General features: G+C 37.9%; 1 protein-coding gene across 5 annotated transcripts in view; it reads left to right on the top strand.

Moving 5' to 3' along the window:
* INPP4B (inositol polyphosphate-4-phosphatase type II B) overlaps positions 1–20,771 on the top strand; it is a 1,018,353-nt gene that overhangs the window by 874,732 nt on the left and 122,850 nt on the right. For all 5 annotated transcript variants that reach the window (XM_069105434.1, XM_069105431.1, XM_069105430.1 and 2 more), the window contains one exon: positions 9,502–9,674. In XM_069105434.1, the coding sequence (XP_068961535.1) occupies positions 9,502–9,674 (173 nt within the window). The remainder of the gene's footprint in view (positions 1–9,501; positions 9,675–20,771) is intronic.

The raw sequence follows: 20,771 nt of genomic DNA, 5'->3' as shown, positions 1-20,771 counted from the left end.
CTTCTATGGGAAGTTAAACCTTGAAGGTGACCTAAGGATTCCCAAATGCGGGATCCAATAGTGGGGAGAGAGACTGTGGCAGACAAGTCACCTTCAGTTTTCTAATGGGGCAGGTTGTACCAAAATAAGGAGGCTTTCATTTCTCAGCAGCAAGGAGTTGGTTATTAGGTGCTGAATGTTGGTTGAGTCACAACTCCTGAGAAGGCACAGAAGGGTTGCCACTTGCATTGGTGGAGGGAGTACCAATACCAGTGATATGGTAATTCCTCGAAGGAAATATAGGTGGAAATATAGGTCTTTGTGCAGTTTTAACTTATTAAAGAAGGTTTAATGAAGGTATCCAAATCCCTCCCTGCCCCGACCCCAGCAAAAGGATTTCAACCTCCTTTGAACTCTTGTGTTTGCACTCTGGTCTGAAGGAGATGGAACATCAGAGAACCAGAGGTCAGAATGAGGTGCAGAACAAATTAAAGAGAAGTTATGAGGGAAAAGGAAGTAGAAAGATGAGAAGTTATGTGGTCAGAGAGGGTGAGATTTTGAAACTGGGGCAGTTCCATAAGACAATGACTGTTTCACCCCAAAGCACTGCTAAATTCACCCTTCTCGTAGGAGACATCTCCTTGTTCTGAATCCACTGAATTTTGCTAATATCTATGCATCTTATAAATTAATAAAAGTTCCTTTAGAGGAGGGGCTGGTTTTAGTATCTTTGAATCTCTAGCACATGGAATAGTATTTGGCTTATAATAGTCTCTCTTTTTTTTTTTAAGCAATTGGGGTTAAGTAACTTGCTCAAGGTTACACGGCCAGTTATTTCTGGGTGTGTTGCTGAGTATCTGAGGCCGGATTTGATCGGGGTCATCCCAACACTGGAGCCAGCGCTCTTACTCGCTGAGCCACCTGGCCACCCCTAAGCAATTGGGGTTAAGTAACTTACCCAAGGTTACATGGCCACATGTTTCTGGGTGGGCGCTAAGTGTCTGAGCCCGGGATTCGATCTCCAGGTCATTCTGACACTGGAGCCGGTGCTCTTACTCGCTGTGATACCTGGCCGCCCCTTTATAATAGTCTCTTAATAAATCTTTGTTGTTTAACACATTGGTTAGTAAATATTTCTTGCTGAGCCTCACACATAACATTCCTCTCATCTCGCGGTCTTTGCAGGGGCTATAGCCTCCATAACTGGCTGGAGCTCTCTCTTTACTTTTGCTTCTTATAATCTCAAGATGTTGGTTGTTTTTTTTTTTTCCAAAGCAAGCTCTTATATCAGTGTTTTTCTGCTCCCCTCCCCCACCCCTACTACCAATTGTTAGTGCCTTGATCACCTTGTATTTATTCATTTAATTGTTTGTCCATTTATTCTTATCATATGATCATGCGATGTCCATATTATCTTCTTTGAATATAAGGAGTGCTTCATCTCTGTATCCCCCCCATCTGACACAAAGTAGGCATTTAACTTGTTCAATTTAATTCATACCTCTTTTTGTGACACTTATATTCTACCTTTTGTCCTAGTTATCTGAGTATTTTTTTTTCCACTACTAGATTTTAAGCTCCTGAAGGTGTGAGCTGTGTTTGATTCATCTTTATTTTTTTTTGGAGGGGGGGAGGGCAGGGTAATTGGGGTTAAGTGACTTGCCCAAGGTCACATGGCTAGTAAGTGTTAAGTGTCCAAGTCTTTCCAGATTTGAACTCAGGTCCTTCTGACTCCAGGGCTGGTCCTGTATTCTCTGTGCCACCTAGCAGCCCTTGATTCATCTTTATTAAACAAAGGTTACAGCTAGGTAGCCCAGTGGAGACAGCACTTGACCTAGAATGAGGAGTTCAAATCCAGCCTCAGCCACTTACTTTGCAGCTGAATGACCCGGGACAAGTCACGAATTTAACCTCTGCCTCAGTTTCCTCATCTGTAAAATGGTAATAATAATAATAATAGCACCTACATCCCAGGATTATTCTGGAGGATAAAATGAGGTAATGTTTGTGAAGAACTTTGCATACCTTAGAGAAGTATATAAATTCTGGTTCTTATTAAATTTTAGCTCTCTTTATACATGCATACATACACACTCTATCCCCCCCCCAAAAAAATGACTAATGCAGTGCATCATATTTAAGATACATTAAGTTTTTGGTGTAGCAATGCTGGTGTCATCATTTTGATTCTTTTTTCCTTTTTTACAAAATTAGAGAAGAGAGCAGGCCTGCCCAACCTGCAGCCTGTGGGCCGGCCTCTTGGAGCACACCAGAGGATTTTGGGCAATCAGCAAAAAATGTAAAGGAAAACATCCTCTACCTTTTTCACCAGCCCCCTGAAATCCTTTTGTATGCCTACCACCTTTGTGCCGGCCCAGAAGAGAGCATTGGTTTTGGGAGTTTTACATTTTGACTTCTCATCCCCTTTATAAATAAATGTATAAATAAACATATAGCCTTATGCTTGTTTTGATTTCTATCTATAAATAATAATCAACCTGTACCAGAAAGAGTATTGGAGTTTTAGTCAAAGGACCTAGGTTTGAATTCTGGCAGTTGTGTCCTAGCTGTGATCTCAAGGATTGGCATCTAAGGGTAACTCTCACTTACCATCCTGTGATCCAGTGACCCTGAGGACTGTTGAGGCTAATAATTTTAAAGAAACAAATCATTTTGAGTATCTTGGAAGAGAAGTCTATTGTGTTAAGAAAGAAATCGTCTGATTCTCCTAGAGTTGATTCTTGACTCTTTTATTGTCTTCTTGAGGGGCATGTGAGCCACAGAGCCCAGAGAGTTTTTATGTCCTGTACGGGAAATCATCAGTGCTGTGAAAGAGGAGAACAGGTACCCATCTCTGAATCCTTTAGAGGTCTCCACTTGAATATATTACAGAAACAAGTAAATGTCTAGAAAACAGAGGCTCTGCTTGGATGGCTTCCAGCATATTTCACTAAAGCTCAGGAAAAGCTCATCTAAGCTAGAGACATTTTATGTTTTCTTGTGGAAAGCCTTTGTATATTGGTCTCAGTGTTAAGGAGTTTGAGAAAGTTTTTATATAGACAATAAAACATCCTCTTCGTATTTTTCTCCATCACTTACAAAACAGTTTAGAGAGAGCATATATTCTATAGGCCTCTCATTTCAGCTAATTGATAGGAGTTATTTATGTAGGAGCTAGACTGCAAGTATTTAGTGGTACTCGAGGCTCATTGGGTACTATTACTTCCTAATTGCAAATTCAAGAGAATGAATAAAAATGAGTTTGTGAAGGTGGTGATTTTTTTTTCTTAAAGAGGCTAGATAATACAGACTGAAAAGTCTTAATCACTTAGTGAGAAGGTAGTTTTTTTTTTAATGATTAACCTAAGTGTGAACAACACACAAAGTCAAGTTTGAAGTAAAACAAAAAGGAAGATATGACAAGTCTCAAAACTGCCAAGAGAAGCCCCCAAATATTTGCTGTTCTTTGTGTGAGTTGACTAGAGTGCTTGCTGGAACAAAAAAAGCCACTTAGGAGCTGATTTCTCCTTCCCTTTGGTTTGTCCTAAACCCCTGTGTCTATTTCTGAATCTAAGATGTACATTGAATGAATATTAACAAGGTAAAAATCCTGCAGTCATTTCAACTTGCATTTGCTAGTGTCCTTAGATTTTCTTTTGTTTGCCAAACAAGTATTCATTAGTTAAATTTACCTGTAGCTTTCTTACTTGAAATATTGTCCCCATCGGTGGTTCACTTCTCAAATACATGTCCCAGACTGAAATTATAATCTTCCTCAACCTGTTTCTATTTTCAGCTCCCCTGTTGTTTTTGATGCCACTACTGTCCTCATCATACTCGCTTGAAACTTTGAAGTTTTTTTTTTCTTAATTTTCCCTTCCTTTTGCTCCTTTCCTATCCAGTCTGACATTCATACTTCCACAATCTCTATCTCACCTATGCACAGGACTTGACCATATTGGTCCCCTGCTCAGAATCTTCAGATGACTCACTTGCCCACAGGATGAAATGCAAAAATTTTTAAATTATCTTGATTTTTAAGGCTCTCAGACTACCAACTGCCTCCTCACTTTAACATTTTATCACTTAAATCTATGGATTATCACAGACCTGCAATGTTCTTCCTCCCATCCCTACCTTTCAATACCTTTCTCTTCCATCAAGACTCAGTTCAGATGCCACCTCATCCAAATAAGCCTTCCCTGAATAATTCAGCAAAGCTACTCTCTTGAATAGATAATAAAATTTCCTTCCCTCCTCTTGGTAAAGGGGTGGAGTCTCCACTGGAGCAGAAAAGTGCATATACTTTCAGAAGAGGTCACTTTCAAGTTGAGCATTACTTAGCTTTTTCTTTGTTAGTGGGCGAGATGTATGGAAAATAAATTGTGCCCTCCAAAAAGAAAACTTTTAAAACTTTAAATTAAATTAAATTAGTTCACTTTTTGAGCACACTCCTCTCTCTATGTTTGCCCTGTATTACACTTATTTCTGTACATGTTGTATTCCAAGCAACTACAACAACTAACATTTGTACACCATTTTAAGGTTTGCAACATATTTTGTGTTTGTCATCTCTCCAAGGGATAGAATTATGCTGTTTTAAAAATATTTGTGTCAACCAAAGCTTAGCACTGCTCTTAGTAACTGTCAAGGGACTATTAAGTTCTTGACCTAGTAAACAGATTTATAATTCTTTCATTCCTCATCAATATTTTCTTTTTATGTCACTTTAAAAATAGTAAAATTTTATAATAAGGTTTGTTATGTCATTACAGTAGATCAAGATAAGATTTTATTGGTGACTAAGGTATTTATGGTTTCAGCTTTAATCAAATTAAGTTAAATCGATTAAAATTTAACCAGTCAGAATACATCTCTAGTGTCCACACTCATTCTTAGATGAAGATAACTCCTGAATGACAGAGATTTCTCTTATATACCATGGTATCCTCACTTCTGCCTCACCCAGGCTATGCCAACCCATTCATTTCACATGGGGAAATATATTTTGAATGAAGAAATAAATGAATTCCTTTTTTTTTTTGCTTTTTGGAGGGCAGTTGGGGTTAAGTGACTTGCCCAAAGTCACACAGCTAGTAAGTGTGTCAAGCAGCTGAGGTCGGATTTGAACTCAGGTTCTCCTGACTCTAGGGCTGTTGCTCTATTCTCTGCGCCACCTAGCCACCCCTGAAATAATGAATTCTTAGCATAGAACTTAAGATTAGTATGTCATTGTGATAGCAATGGCAATTAAAGATTCCCCTGTATTGGCTTGGTTTTCAAATTGATTGTGTTAAAACCCAGAGCTTGTTAATCCCACCTGTGGGATGGGCTTGTTGATGTGAAAAGAAAGTCCTGAACTGGGAGGAGCTGGTGACATAGATTTGGAGAGACAAGAGAGAGGCGGAAGATCTTTTTGGAAGCAGCACCTCGTGGAGAGAGAGAGAGACTAAGAGAATTGCTGGTGGCCGCTTTGAATTGCCCTGGACTTTTGAGACCTGCCCCCTGAGCTGCCAAGGACTGAGGAGACATGGCTGTTTTGCTGGTACTTTGTCTGTCTGTTTTGATGTTGTTTTGCCAGATTTGTCCACTGGTGAAAGACAGTCCTGTTGTTGAAGAAGTCCTGGAACCTGGCTTTTGGCTAAGAAGCCCTGAGACTGTCCTGCAGACAGAGAGTGAATACTGTCCACTGGTGAAGGACAGGGCTGTTGTTGCAGGGGTCTGGAGACTGTCCTGCAGACAGAATGAATACTGTCCACTGGTGAAGGACAGTGCTGTTGTTGCAGGGGTCTGGGAACCTTTCTGTTGGTTCAGAAGCCCTGAAGAAGGATTTTCTTGTTGTATGTTTACAGAAATCCTGGGAGAGGGTTTTGCTAATGTTTTCAGGGGTTCTAGGACTGTTCTACAGACAGAGGATGAATTGATGAAGGGACTGGCAATGTATCTTGTGGCCTTGCTAAGCCTTGTCTCCCCAGGAACTAAGATTGCTGAGAACTTGCCTGTGTCAAGATGAAGAAAAGACCTCCATTTGGGTATTAAGTGCTGTGTTTAAACTTGATGTAACTCTGGGGTAGATTCAATTGTGATCCAGGGGTGGGGAACTTTTGACCTTATTGTGCTCTGTGATTGACAAATGAATGTACTTTACTTATGTTTGGAAACTAATCTCCATTTGAGAAGAGGGGTTTTGTGGTGGACCAAATGAAGGTATAGCCTAGGGGTGGAGAAGTATTTAGAACAGGGACTTTGTAATTGATTGAATGATTGGAAGGTCCTGGGGTGGGGTAGTACTTGGAGATTATTTAATCACACTTAGTAAATGCTGTATTTTGAATGATGTCATGTTTTGATCTTCTCTGTTCTTGGTTGGTCACTGAATAAAATGGAGAGCCCCTATGCTGGTATTCTGAACCTTGGGAAATTGCCTTTCCTTGGCATTACATTACAGTCATTGACTTTACTGCTGTCCTAAAGATCTTTTTGTCTCAGACTCAGAAACTATATTAAATATATTTTTTTAAAAGAAAGAACTTTCCAGAACTCTACATCTAGTGTATTTCTTTTAACCAATAACAAAATGAAGATCCACTTAACCAGCAACCTTTGAATTCTTTGCCAGAAGGAATAAATTCTATTCATGTTGTACGAAGATGGTGCTAGTGTCTAGCTCCATACTGGGCCCAGTGCACTTAATGGATATGCACTGAACTTAATTGAATGAGTGACACTGTACAGTCGAAGTCCCATTTTAACCTGATAAACCAGTGCCATCTACTGTACATAGTCTTTATTTTTCATTCAACAAGTAAGTATTCTATGAAGAAGTTAGTCATGACAGTTCTCACAACCCATATTCAATAATCAAAGTCATTTTGTATTCTCTGTCACTTTGGAATGTTCATTATGTGCATCAATTAGCAAAAATATTGAAGTTCTTCAGGGGAAAGTGTTAAGTTGTGTATTCTTTGTGTATGGAAGTCTGAGTGTATAAGCCTGTGAGATATAGAGGAAAAGGGGGAGAGGGGAGAGAGAGAGGAAGAAAGTGGGAAGGGAGAAAAGGAGAGAGAAGAGAGGGCAAGGAATGAGAAAAGGAGAGCATAAGCATGGTCCTATGTGAGTGTTACTTATGATTCTTGTGGCTTAAAAATAAGACTATTATTAGTACTGGTATAAATAAGATTAGACCAATGTAAGCTTTACACATCATTAAGAAGGCAAAGATTACAAATGATCTCACACTTTATAAAGCCTAACCTCTATCTATAATTTACTCAGTCAGCAAGCATTGATTAAGCTGCTATTGTGTGTCAGGCACTGTGCTAATTGTTAGCAATATGAAGAAAGCCAAGAATGGTCCCTGCTCTCAAAAAGGTCACATTCTGATGGAGGAGACAATGCAAATAGTTGTGTACATACAAGATACATACTGTTAGGTTCCTGCAAAGTGGAATTACTTAGAGCTCTCTATTGTTGGCTGCCTCACTGAACTACTGGTTGGTTATCTCATTGGGACTTGGTAGTGAATCTAGGTTCATTCTCAGTCTAAGACTATGTTAGACACTCCAGTACTTCTTAGCAACCTGAAGAGGCTTTGAGAATAGGACTAGATAGGGGCTGTATGATCTGTTGTTAGCTGTCTAGCTAAACTTGGAGTTTCACTACCAGAGATCTGGCCACCAAGATTTTACCCACAGCAGCTAATAATTAGTAATGTTGATTGCCCAGAGTATGGTATACAATTAAGTGGACAACCTTTTGAGTTTATATACATGAGGCAGACAGTCCAATAGATGATGAGCTGGTTCCCAAGTTAAATAGGAGGAAGAGAATGAACTGGATTACTATCAGGACTTTACAAAACTCTTTTTTTCTCACAGAAACAAAGACCCATTTAATATTAATATTTAGTAATTAAATAGAATAAATATAATTTGATAGTTAAACATAATAAATTTAATTTAATAAGTAAATATAATAGATACAATTTAATGATTAAATGCAATAAATAATTTAAGATTGATATTATGGTACTGTATGGATATGGGCCATGGAATACTATAATCTCTAAAGATTTAAAAATGAGCATCCCACATAGGACAGTGGAGATGTGCATAGTGGGTATGAGCAAGCTGTAGCATGTAGCAAATAACTGAAGAAGATCTGGAATGAAATATATCATCAGGCAAATGTGTGAGTGAACAAAAGGTGGACTGGTCACATGGCAAAAGCAGAGGTTAACAGGTGGACAGTCTAAGTGCTCTACTGGTATCCTCACTGTGTTAAGGGAAAGAGAGGAAGCACTTCCTCTCCTACACCCTGTCCTCGCAGGGTATTGGGTAGAACCTTTGTGGTAAAGTTATATAAGGGTATGGAGGACAGTCCCACTGGATGGACATGTAGCCACACCTTATAGTCTCCATCACTATAGCAATACCCAAACCAATGAAATCACAGATTAATTGGAATATTTTAGGAAGTCATGAAGACAACCTATGATGGGGGGGGGGGGGTTCTGAACTGCATAGGGAAAGAGTGTGCCCCCACTGGTATAATCATGAATCCTTAAAGGGTCATCTTATTTATTGACCGCTTTGCTTCACTTTCATTATGTGAATTTCTCTCTCTCCTCCACCATTGTTGTTTTTCTTCAAAGGGTTTGCATGTGTCTTCCAAATAGCCTCCATAATTCTCAATTCTTCAGTAAGCCCTTTATATAATGCTCCTAAAAGTCCCTAAAATCTTTTATTTATATAGTCAGACAGCTAGGTATTTAATAGAAGTACATTTTGCACTAATTTGCAGCCTTTAATGAGATGTAAATCCCTTCAGCCATTTTGGTATTCCTTATCTGGGTCCTTGTATTCTGCTTAATCTGAGTTAATGAAACTGGACAAGATGAGATCATAGCTATGATACTTTAGGATTGTTTTCCTTACCCTTTTCAGGCCCCTAACCAGTGAGAGACCACTGGAAGAAGGCCTGCCTCCAGTTAACTGCCATGACACCCACGTCTTTGTCTCCTGATCATATATTTCAGGGCCTGCCTGCATGCATAAATCATTTTCCAGCATGCATTCATCCATATTAAATTTAATTTGTCATCCTACTGTTTAATCTCTGAGTACATTAAGTGGAATGTCACATAGTCCTCCAGAATTTCTAATAACTGACACCAGGCAGAATTCTCTTTTCTAAATAAAATCTGCAATTGAGGAAAGAGTTAGCACTTACATAATTCATTATATTTATAATTCTGATGGAGGTTAAAAGCCCAAGTGTCCACATAGTGAAGTGACCATCCTTCTAACTTTATTAGATTTGGGCCCCTTCATTTTGCCAGCAACTTGATATCCCTCTGTTCTTCCACATCATGAAACGTATAAAATCTTTATTTGACCTCTAGACCAAACCCTTCTGGGAGAGTTAAATATCCCTCTGTTTGGAAAGAAAAGTGACCCCAGGATTTTCCTTCCAGTTGTCCTGTGCCCCATTGCCCTGTTTTGTTCTCTTCTGTTTTTCTAGAAGATTGGTATGAGCAGCTGTACCCTCTGATCCTCACCCTGAAGGACTGCATGGGTGATGTGGTGAACAGGGCAAAGCAATCTCTGACCTTTGTGCTGCTACAGGAGCTTGCATGCAGCTTGCCACAGTGCCTGATGCTGACCCTCAGGAGGGATATTGTCTTCAGTCAAGCGGTAGGTGCTGCTTCGTCTTCATGTTGGCTTTGTTGTCATTGTTTTGTTGTTGATAATATCAATATTCCCTAAGAATTGGGCAAAGGTGCTTGACTCATGTTTAAAAGTAATCTATCTTCAGTGTTTGAATTCTGATCTCTTCTTTTTACATATACCTTTCTGTCCGTTGCTCTTTCCTTCCATGGAAGGGACTTCTAGAAATTCCAGAGAGTTCAATCTGAGAGCCGAGTTCTTAACCCGGAGTCCTTTCCCTCCTAAAGAATTTGTTAATAGATTTTAGCAGTCCATTAATTTGGGAGGGGAAAATTTTAGATACATAGCTAGATGGAGATGATAGATGGAGATAGAGAGATAGATAGATAGATAGATAGATAGATAGATAGATAGATAGATAGATCTAGATATATAATATTTGTGTATATAGATATATCTTTATTTAAAATCTAACTAAAATGTATCATTTTGGCAGAATTAAGGTGGCAGAGTGAAAGCAAAATTTTACAGAGCTCTCACAATACATTCCCTCTAAAACAATCTTTAAAAAATGCTTCAAACCAAATTCTAGTCAGGAAAGCCAATTAAAAGTCATAGTGAATCATTTTTCCAGCTCAAGGAAGCTTAGGAAGATAGAAAAATAAAAATTTGGATACTAGGTAAGAGGTTGGCCAGGAGTACATGTAGCAGAAGTGGCACCAGTGGTGGTGGTAACCCCAGATAGTGGCAGCAACGGCAGGGAGTGGCTCAGTGCCCAGAGCCAGTATGGGCTAGGACCAGGTTCAGGGTCAGGTGTTATTTGGCAGTTTCATCACCCATTACCCAGTTCCATGGTGGGGAGTAGTGGGCATGACTGCAAAAGAACAGGGGTCCTAGCTGTGTAGATACCAGAGCACAAATGAGAAGAAGAGTGATCAGACCTTCCCACATCATACCATGTTGTAAGAACCAAAAACTCACAGGCCCCACTAAACTGTAAAAAGCAGTAAGAGAACATAAGAGACAGAAGTTCAAATCAGATATTACCCCATTTGCAGAAGTGAGCTGAGCCCAACTATATGTTATGACTCTAAGACTATGTAGTCATAACATATATTTCAAAGGCAAGAAACAGGGTGGAAAAAAATGAGCAAACAACAAAGAATCTTATTTGGTGACAGGGAAACTCAAGAGAAAAACTCAGAAAAAGACAATAACTTGAAAACATCTATAAGAAAAACCTCAAAGAAAAATGTAAATTGGATTCCACCCCAACCTAGAAGAGGTAAAGGAAGAGGTTTTTTAAAGAGCAAATCAAAAAGTTTTTAAGAAAAAATAAGAATAGTAGAAGAAAAATTAGGAAAACAAATTAGAACTACATAAGTAAATTATGAAAAGAAAAACATCTTGGTAAAAGAGGCAGAAAAATACTGAAGAAAACAAATACAGAGTTAGTCAAATGGAAAGAGGTACAAAATCTTGCTGAAGAAAATAGCTCCTTAAAAGTTAGAATGAAAAAATACTAATGAATCCATGAGACATCAAAAAACTATAAAAACAAAGCCAAAAGACTGGAAAAAAATAGAAAATATGAAATATCTCATAGGATAAATAATTAACTTAGAGAAAAAAAGTTTGGAGAGAGAACATTAGATTATTAGATTACCTATTAGTCATGATAAAAAAAATGACTAGACATCATATATCAAGAAGTCATATATACACATATATACAAACATATATACACATATGTATATAACATACTTGTCTATGACTTCTTGATGTATACATATACACATACACATATGCACACATATATGTAGGTAAACACATGCATGTGTGTATATATATATGCACCTACTGTTGAGATATCTTAGAACAATAAGCAAAGCAGAAATTGAAAGAATACACCAGTGACCTCCTGAAAGAGACCCCAAAATGATAATAAAAAATACTCCCAGGAATGTTATAGCCAAAATCCATAGCTCTCAAATTAAGGAGAAAAAAACTCAAGAAGCCAGAAGAAAATAAACCAAATACTAAAGAGCCATAGTCAGCAGCATACAATATTTAGCAGCTACCACAATAAAGTATAACATCTGGAATATGACATTACCTACCTAGGAAACCTGAGCATAATGTTACAGGAGGAAAAATAAATATTTAATGAAATAGAGGACTTTCAAGCATTCCTGATGAAAAGACAAGGTCCAAATAGAAAATTAAACATTCAAACCCAAGAATCGGAGAAACATATAAAGGTAAATATGAGTGAAAGATAATAAGGGACTTAGCAACTTAGCAAAGTTAAACTATTTACATTTCTGTATGGGAAGTTGATACTTGTAACCACTAAGAATTTTTTTTTTAATCATGAGAGCACTTGGAAGGAATTTACTTAGACTGAGGGTATGGATATAAGCCTATTAAATTGATACAAGCTCAGAAGAAGAATTGAAGACTGAGAAAGAGGATGGAAAAGAGATGAAGAATAGGGAAAATTAACTCATATAAAAGAAGCACACAAGGAAGAGTTTATGCAATGGAGGGTGAAATGGGGAAGTAGGCAACAGTTGACCCTCACTCTCATTGGAACTGGTTCACGGAGAAAGAACATACATACACATAGATACATACATATACACATACATACACACGTATGTATTATGTGTGTGTGGTATACACAAAGGCACACAGTTGGTTATAGAGATCATCTTAATAGGGAAGTAGGAGGGGAAGGGGCTAAGATAAAAGGAGAGTAATAAAAGCAAGGTTAGATTAAGGAAGGTAGTAGTCAGAAGCAAAACAAAATATTGAGAAGGGACAGGATGAAAAAGGAGAAGGATACACAGGAGTGAACAGAATGGGAGGAAATAAAAAGTTAGCAATCGTAATTGTGTATGTGAATGGGATGAAATCACCCATAAAACAGAAGCACAGCAGAATGTCTTAGAAACCAGAATCCAACAACATATTGTTTGCAAGAGATACACTTGAAACAGAAAGACACAAAAAGAGTTAAAATAAGGGGCTAGAATAGAAAATGTTATGTTTCCGCTAAAGTAAAAAAAAAGCAGGGAAAATAATTATGATATTAGACAAAGCAAAGAAACAATTTCATTAAAAATAATGACAATTATGAGATAGGGACAGTGATATGGCACATAGAGAGCCAGGATGAAGTCAGGAAGACTCATCTTGAATTCAAATCATGCCTCAGACACATACCAGTTGTGTGACCCTGGGTAAGTCACTTAACATTGTTTGCCTCAGTTCCTTATCTGTAAAATGAGTTGGAGAAGGAAATGGCAACCACCACAATATCTGTGCTAGTAAACCCCAAATGGGGACATGAGAAGTCAGACACAATTGAAATAACTGAATAGCAACAATGAGGCAATATACCAAACTTTGTGGGGTATACTCTAAGTAACACTTAGGAGAAATTTTATATCTCTAAATGTTCACATCAATAAAAAAGAGATAGAAGAGATTATCGAAGATGGCTGAGTAGAAGCAGGTCCTTTTGGCTACTCCCAGCTTCCACCTTCCCCAATTCATGTAAAAGGAGACTCTAAACAAACTTTGGAACTACAGAACCCACAAAATGACACAGAGAGCCTAACTTCCCACTGAGGACAGCCGACAGGAATCATCCAGCACAGTGCTCTGGGAGCCGAGCCCAGCTCCACACAAAGGTTTTAGCCCCGGGGGAGGGGGCGGGGGCTTGACCAGCTGCCTCTGGAGGGACTCCAGATCACTAGCAGCTGTGGTCCTTTCCAGATTTATCAACACATAAAAGTGGACAAAGTGAGAGGTCAGTGCAGTATAGACTTTGGAACCCAGTAGTTGGGAGTGCCTCGGCTTTTGCCCCCAGGGTGAGAAGCCACTGAGGGCTGCCACATGGCAGCTTCAGCTCCTGGCCTGCAGAGTGTAGGGGGACCAAGCGACCAGTCTGAGGGGTAATCACTCTTGCTTTAACCTGCTTGGATCTGGATTGCGGTCTAGGGTGGAGGTCCTGGGGTGTGTATCCAGCTTTCCAGAGACTGTGGAGGCTTCAGCAAGGGCTCCCAACAAACACCTCCAGCATATGAGAAAACCCCAGTGTTTGGGACGGAAGCTCCGCTATCTAGTAAGAGAGTCCTACTGTGGCAAAAAGCCCAAAAGTCAAGTAATTGAGTGGCAACATGCCCAGGCAAAGGAAACAAGGCAAACAGAAGAACCCAACATTAGACTCCTATTTTGGGGACAAAAAGGATCAAAGCATGGAACAGGAAGACAATGAAGTCAGAAGTCCAGCACCAAAACCTTCCAAGAAAAATATGAGCTGGTTACAAGCTGTAGAGGACCTTAAGAAGTAAATAAGAGAAGTGGAGGAAAAATTGGGAAGAAAAATGAGAACAATGCAAGAAAATTATGAAATGAGAGTCAACAGCCTGACTAAGGAAAATAACATCTTAAAAAACAGACTAACTCAAATGGCCAAAGAGGCTCAAAAAGGCAATGAGGAGAAGAATGCCTTAAAAAGCCGAATTTGCCAGATGGAAAAAGTATCTCAAAAGCTCAATGAGGAGAATCATACCTTCAGAATTAGATTGGAGCAAATGGAAGCTAGTGACTTTGTGAGAAATCAAGATACTATTAAACAGATCCAAGCAGATGAAAAAAATAGAAGACAATGTGAGATATCTCATAGGAAAAACCACTGACCTGGAAAATAGATCCAGGAGAGATAATTTAAAAATTATTGGACTACTTGAAAGCCATGATCAAAAAAGGAACCTAGAAATCATCCTTCAAGAAATTGATGGATGCCCTGATTTTTTTTAGAACCAGAGGGCAAAATAGAGGTTGAAACAATCTACTGATCACCTCCTGAAAAAGATCCCAAAAATAAAACTCCTAGCAATATTACAGCCAGGTTCTGAAATTCCCAGATAAAGGAGAAAATATTACAATCAGCCAGGAAGAAACAATTTGAAAATTGTGGAAATACAATCAGGATAACCCAGGATCTGGCAGCTTCTACACTGAGAGACTGAAGGGCTTGAATTATGATATTCCAGAGATCAAAGGAGATGGGATTAAAACCAAAAATCACCTACCCAGCAAAACTGAGTATTATGTTTCAGGGGAAAATATGGTCATTCAGTGGAATAGAGGACTTTCAAGCATTCTTGATGAAAAAAACAGAGTTAAATAGAAAATTTGACATTCAGATACAAGAAGCAAGAGAAGCATGAGAAGGTAAACAGGGAAAAGAAACCATAAGGAACTTACTGAAGTGGAACTATTAACATTCCTACATGGAAAAATGATAATTGTAACTGATGAAACTTTTCTCAGTATGAAAATAGTTGAAGGGAATCTATCTATCTATATCTATATCTATATATGTGCCTATATTGGAGGGTATATGGGCATATTAATACATTTGTGAATGTGTGTATATATGTTTACAGGTAGACATAGATAGAGGGCACAGGACCAACTTAATAATAAGGGATGATACTTAAAAGGTGAAATTAAGAGGTGAGAGAGGAATATAATGAGATGAGGAGAGACAGAATGGGGCAAACTATTTCATATAGAAGAAGCAAGGGAAAATAGTCACAATGGAGTGGAAAAACAAGAAGGCAAAAAAGGAATGGGTCAACCTTATTCTCATTGAATTTGGCTCAGGGAGGGAATGAAATACACACTAAATAGGGAAAGGGATGAAAGGGTAGGCTGGGGGGGAGAGAAGTTAGAATCACCCACTTTTGAAAAGGGAAGCGATCAAAGTAGAGTATAGAACTAGTGGGAGGTGGGATAGGAGGGAGGGAAATATAGTCAGTCTTTTACAATATATCATCTATGTTCATGTTTTGTGTAAGCTATGCATGTACAACCTGTGCTGAACTGCTTATCTTTCCAGTAAGGGCGGGTGACAAGGGAGGAAGGGAATGAATCTGGAATTCAAAGTTTTAAAATCAAATGTTTAAATATATATATACACATACTATTAATAATACTATTTTACATGTAATTGGGAAATAAGATTTACAGGCACTGGGGCATAGAGATCTACCATGATCTACTGGAAAAGTCAAAGGGGGTATGAGAGAAGATATATGAGAGAGCAGATTGGAGGAGGGGATACACTGTGGGACTGCTATTTTGGGGCAGTGTGTAGGGGAAAAATGGGGAGAAAATGTGTAACTCAAAATCTGGTGGACATGAATGATGTAAATTAGAAGTTAATAAAGCATTTGAAAAATGAAAAAAAAATAAAAATAAGGGGAAAAATAAAATAAAAATTCATAGAACAGATATTTGTTGACACAAATATGATTTTGATAACTAAACCAGGGAGAGCAATAACAAAAACTAGAGCCCAGTATCCCTAATAAAGATTGATGTAGGGGCGGCCAGGTAGCACAGCGAGTAAGAGCACTGGCTCCAGTGTCAGGATGACCTGGAGATCGAATCCTGGGCTCAGATACTTAGCACCACACCCAGAAATAACTGGCCATGTAACCTTGAGCAAGTTACTTAACTCTGATTGCTTATTAAAAAAAAAGATTGATGCAAAAAATTAAATAAAAATACCACCAAGGAGGTTATAGAAAATTGTCAAAAATATCATAAACAATTACTAGACTGGATTTATACCAGGAAGGCAGGGCTGGTTCAGTATTAGGAAAACTACAAATATAGTTGAGTGTCTAAATAACAAAAAATAGCAAAAACATAATATGATTATATCAAAAGATACAGAAAAATATTTTGACAAAATGTAATTTCCATTCCTTTTTTTTTTTTTTTTTTAGCAATTGGGGTTAAGTAACTTGCTCAAGGTTACACGGCCAGTTATTTTGTGTGGGTGTTAAGCATATGAGGCTAGAACCGATCCCGGGTCTCCTGACTCCAGGGCTGGCGCTCTTACTCACTGCGCCACTTGGCTGCCCCTACCTTACTTTTTTTTTTTTTTGCTTTTTGATGGGCAGTTGGGGTTAAGTGACTTGCCCAAGGTCAACCAGCTAGTACGTGTTATGTGTCTGAGGCCAGATTTGAACTAAGGTCCTCCTTACTTCAGAGCCAGTGCTCTGTTCACTGCACTGGCTAGCCTCCCCAATGCCCATTTCTAATAGAAAAAATAGGAAGCATAGGAAGAAATGGAACGTTTCTTTTTGTTTTAAGCAATCGGGGTTAAGTAACTTGCTCAAGGTTACATGGCCAGTGATTTCTTGGTGTGGTGCTGAGTATCTGAGCCCAGGATTCGATCTCCAGGTCATCCCAACACTGGAGCTGGTGCTCTTACGCGCTGTGCTACCTGGTCACCCCTACAAAAATGGAACATTTCTTACAATGATGAGTAATATTTATCTAAATCAAGAATAAGCACTATCTGTAATATAAATAAACTAGAAGACTTTCCAACAAGATAATGGGTAAAGCAAGAATGTCCATTAGCACCATGGTACTCAAAATACTAGCAATAGCAATTATAGAAAAGAAAAAAGAAATTGAATAAATAAAAATAGGCAAAGAGAAAACAAAACTCTCATTCTTTCCAGATGATATGATGGTTTATTTAGAAAACCCTTGCTGAAACAATTAACAAAATTTAGCAAAGTAGCAGGATCTAAAATAAAATCATATAAATCTTCAGCATTTTGACAAATTACCAACAAAATCTAGCAGGAATAAATAGAAAGAGAAATTCCACTTAAAATAACTGTAGACAATATTAAATACTTCGGAATCTACCTTCTGAGACATATAGGAATTATATGAACACAATTACAAAATGTTTCACACAAATAAAATATAAATAATTGGAGAAATATTAATTGCTCATGGGTTGGCTGAGCCAATGTAATAAAAATGATCAATACTGCCTCAATTCATTTACTTATTCTGTGCTGTTCCTATCAAACTACCAAAGAATTACTTCATAGAGGTAGAAAAAAAGTAACAAAATTCATCTGGGGGAACAAAAGTTCAGGAATGTTAAGGAAATCAGTTTTTAAAAATCTGAGGGAAGGGAATCTAGCAGATCTCAAACTGTGTTACAAAATATAATAATCATCAAAACTTATTGATATTAGATGAGAAATAGAGTGATTGGGCAATAGAATAGGTTAGATTCACAATATATAGAAGCAAATGAGCACAGTAACTTCATGTTCGATAAATCCAAAGATCTTAGCTATTAGGGCAAGAACTCATTCTTTGAGAAAAACAGTTGGTGGAAATGGAAAGCAGTTCAACAGAAACTAGGCATAGACTAACACCTCATGTTTTGTACTAAAAGAAGTTCAAAATGAGCTTCAGCTCCAAAGTTTTAGACTTAAAGAGTGATATATGCAAAATAGGGAGAAAAAAAATTGCCCATCTATGGGTGGGGTAAGAGTTCCTGACCAAACAAGTCATAAAGAGACCTTACAGAAAATAAAACAGATAATTTTGATTACATAAAATTAAAAAGGTTTTTCACAAAGAAAAGTAATGCAGCCAATATTAGAAGAAAAGCAGGAAACCAGAGCTTTTCTGATAAAAGTCTCATTTCTCAAATATAGAAGAAACTGAGCCAAACTTATAAAAATAAAATATTTTTATTTTTGATAGGTGGTCAAAGGATATGAACAGTCAGTTTTCTGAAGAAGAAATCAAAGTTACCAGTAGTCATATTAAAAAAGAAAGGTCTAAATCACTGGAGTAGTACTTAGAAGAGGGTCTTTGGGATTGATTAAATGAATTATAATGTCCAGGGGTGGAGTAGTACTTGGGAATTATTGAATTACACTTTGTGAATGCTGTATTTTGAATTATGCTATATTTTGATTTTTTCTGTTCTTAATTTGTCATTGAATAAAATGGAGAGCAGCTATGCTGGTATTTTGAACCTTGGGAAGTTGCCTTTGCTTGGCATTACATTATGGCGTATTCGGCAAGGATTACAAAGCATAGTGCCTCTACTTGTTCCAGGATCCATGGCCATTTAGATTGAGATAATAAGGCCCAGGATCCTGGAGGGGTGAAATGTAATAGTATTGGAATTTAAAGATCCCCCTATATTGGCTTGGTTTTTGGATTGATTGTGTTAAAACCCAGAGCTTGTGAATTCCACTTGTGGAATGCACTTGTTGATGTGAAAAGAGAGGGCTGAACTGGGAGGAGCTGGTGATGTGAATTTAGAAAAACACAAGCAGAGAGAGAGGCAGAAGAATTTTTTGGAAGCAGCATCATGGAGGCAGAGAGAGGGAGAGGATTACTGAGGGCCAGTTTGAACTGCCCAGGACTTTTGAGACGTGCCACCCAGAGCTACCAAGGACTAAGGAGACATGGCTATTATGCTGGTACTTTGTCTGTTTTGATGTTATTTTGCAAGATTCCTCTACTGGTGAAGGACAGTGCTGTTGTTGCATATGTCCTAGAATCTTGCTGTTGGTTCAGGGGTCCTGAGACTGTTCTGCAGAGAGAGAGAGTGAATTGTGCCCACTGATGAAGGTCAATGCTGTTGCTGCAGAGGTCCTGGAACCTTGCTGTTGTTTCAGAAACCCTAAAGAAGGATTTTCCTGTTGTATATTTGCAGAAATCCTGGGAGAGGGTTTTGCTAATGTTTTCAGGGGTCCTAGGACTGTTCTGCAGACAGAGAATGAATTGATGAGGAGACTAGCAATGTATCTTGTGGCCTTGCTAAGCTTTGTCTCCCCAGGAACAAAGATTGCTGAGAACTTGCCTTGAGTCAAGATGAAGAAAAGACCTCTCTTTGGGTATTAAATGCTGTGCTTAAGCTTGTTGTAACTCTGAGATAGATGGCCTATTTAGTTGTGATCCAAGGGTAGGGAACTTTTGACTTTTTTGTGCTTTGTGATTGACTAAATGAATGTCCTGCCTAGGTGGGGAGTAGTACTTAGAAGAAGGTCTTTGGGATTGACTAAATGAATTATAATGTCCAGAGGTGGAGTAGTACTTGGGAATTATTGAATTACACTTGGTGAATGCTGTATTTTGAATTATGCTATACTTTGATTTTCTCTGTTCTTAATTTGTCACTGAATAAAATGGAGAGCAACTATGCTGGTATTTTGAACCTTGGGAAGTTGCATTTGCTTGGCATTACAATCAGTAATAATAAAATTAATGCAAATTAGAATAACTCTGAGGTACCACTTCACATCCATTAAGTTGGCCAAGATGACAGAAAAGGAATATGACAAATGCTAGAGGTTATGTGCAGAAATAGGTACAAAAATGATGCTGTTTGTGAACCTGTGAATTTGTCCGAGCATTCTGGAGAATAATTTGACACTAAGCCCAAAGGGCTAGAACCCTGCATATCCTTTAACCCAGCAATAGCACCTTTTAGTATGTATCTCAAAGAGAGTAAAGAAAAAGGAAAAAGACCTATATGTACAAAAATATTTTTAGCTATTCTTTTTGTGGTGGCAATGAGTTGGAGACTAAAGAGATACCCATTACCTAAGGAAGGGCTGAATAAGTTGTGATATATGAATATGAAATAATACTTTTATGTTATAAAAAATAGTGAAGATGTGATTTCAGTAAAACTGGGAAGAAATTGGTACAAAGTAAGAAGAACCAGGAAAACAATCTATAGAGTAATAGCAATATTGTAGAGATTATCAACTGGGAAACTGATCAATACAAGGATTCACCACAATTCCAAATGACTCATGATGAAAAATCCTACCTACCTACAGATAGAAAATGGACTCAGATTGTAGATTGAAGCATATTATTTTTCCTTTATTTTCTTATTTTATTTTTCCCTTGGAACGGACAATGCAGAAATATATTTTGTAAGACTTCATATATAAAAAATCGGTATAATGTTTCTTGCCTTTTCAGCAGGTAGAGGAGATGGGAGAAGGAAAAAAAAGAATGCAAAATCGAAAATAAATAAAAATTTAAAAATAATAATATGTAAGATTTCCTTAAATCATAAAAATAAATTCAGTCTGAGAAGTTACCCATGGGATTTAACTTGCCAAAGACGTCCATGATACCAAAAAAATAAATTAATTAATTAAAGAACCTCTGACCCAGAAAGAAGAAACTGCATCGCTTAGTTTCTTTCTAGTCCATAGCGAATAGAGCATCCTCAGGAAAAGT

This window comes from Petaurus breviceps, unplaced genomic scaffold (genome assembly GCF_028583685.1).
Source record: "Petaurus breviceps papuanus isolate PSGF00001 unplaced genomic scaffold, PetGlider_PUasm1.0 76, whole genome shotgun sequence".
Classification (NCBI taxonomy): domain Eukaryota; kingdom Metazoa; phylum Chordata; class Mammalia; order Diprotodontia; family Petauridae; genus Petaurus; species Petaurus breviceps.
Note: the sequence above shows the minus strand (reverse complement) of the source record. Positions and strands in the feature narration are given on the sequence as shown.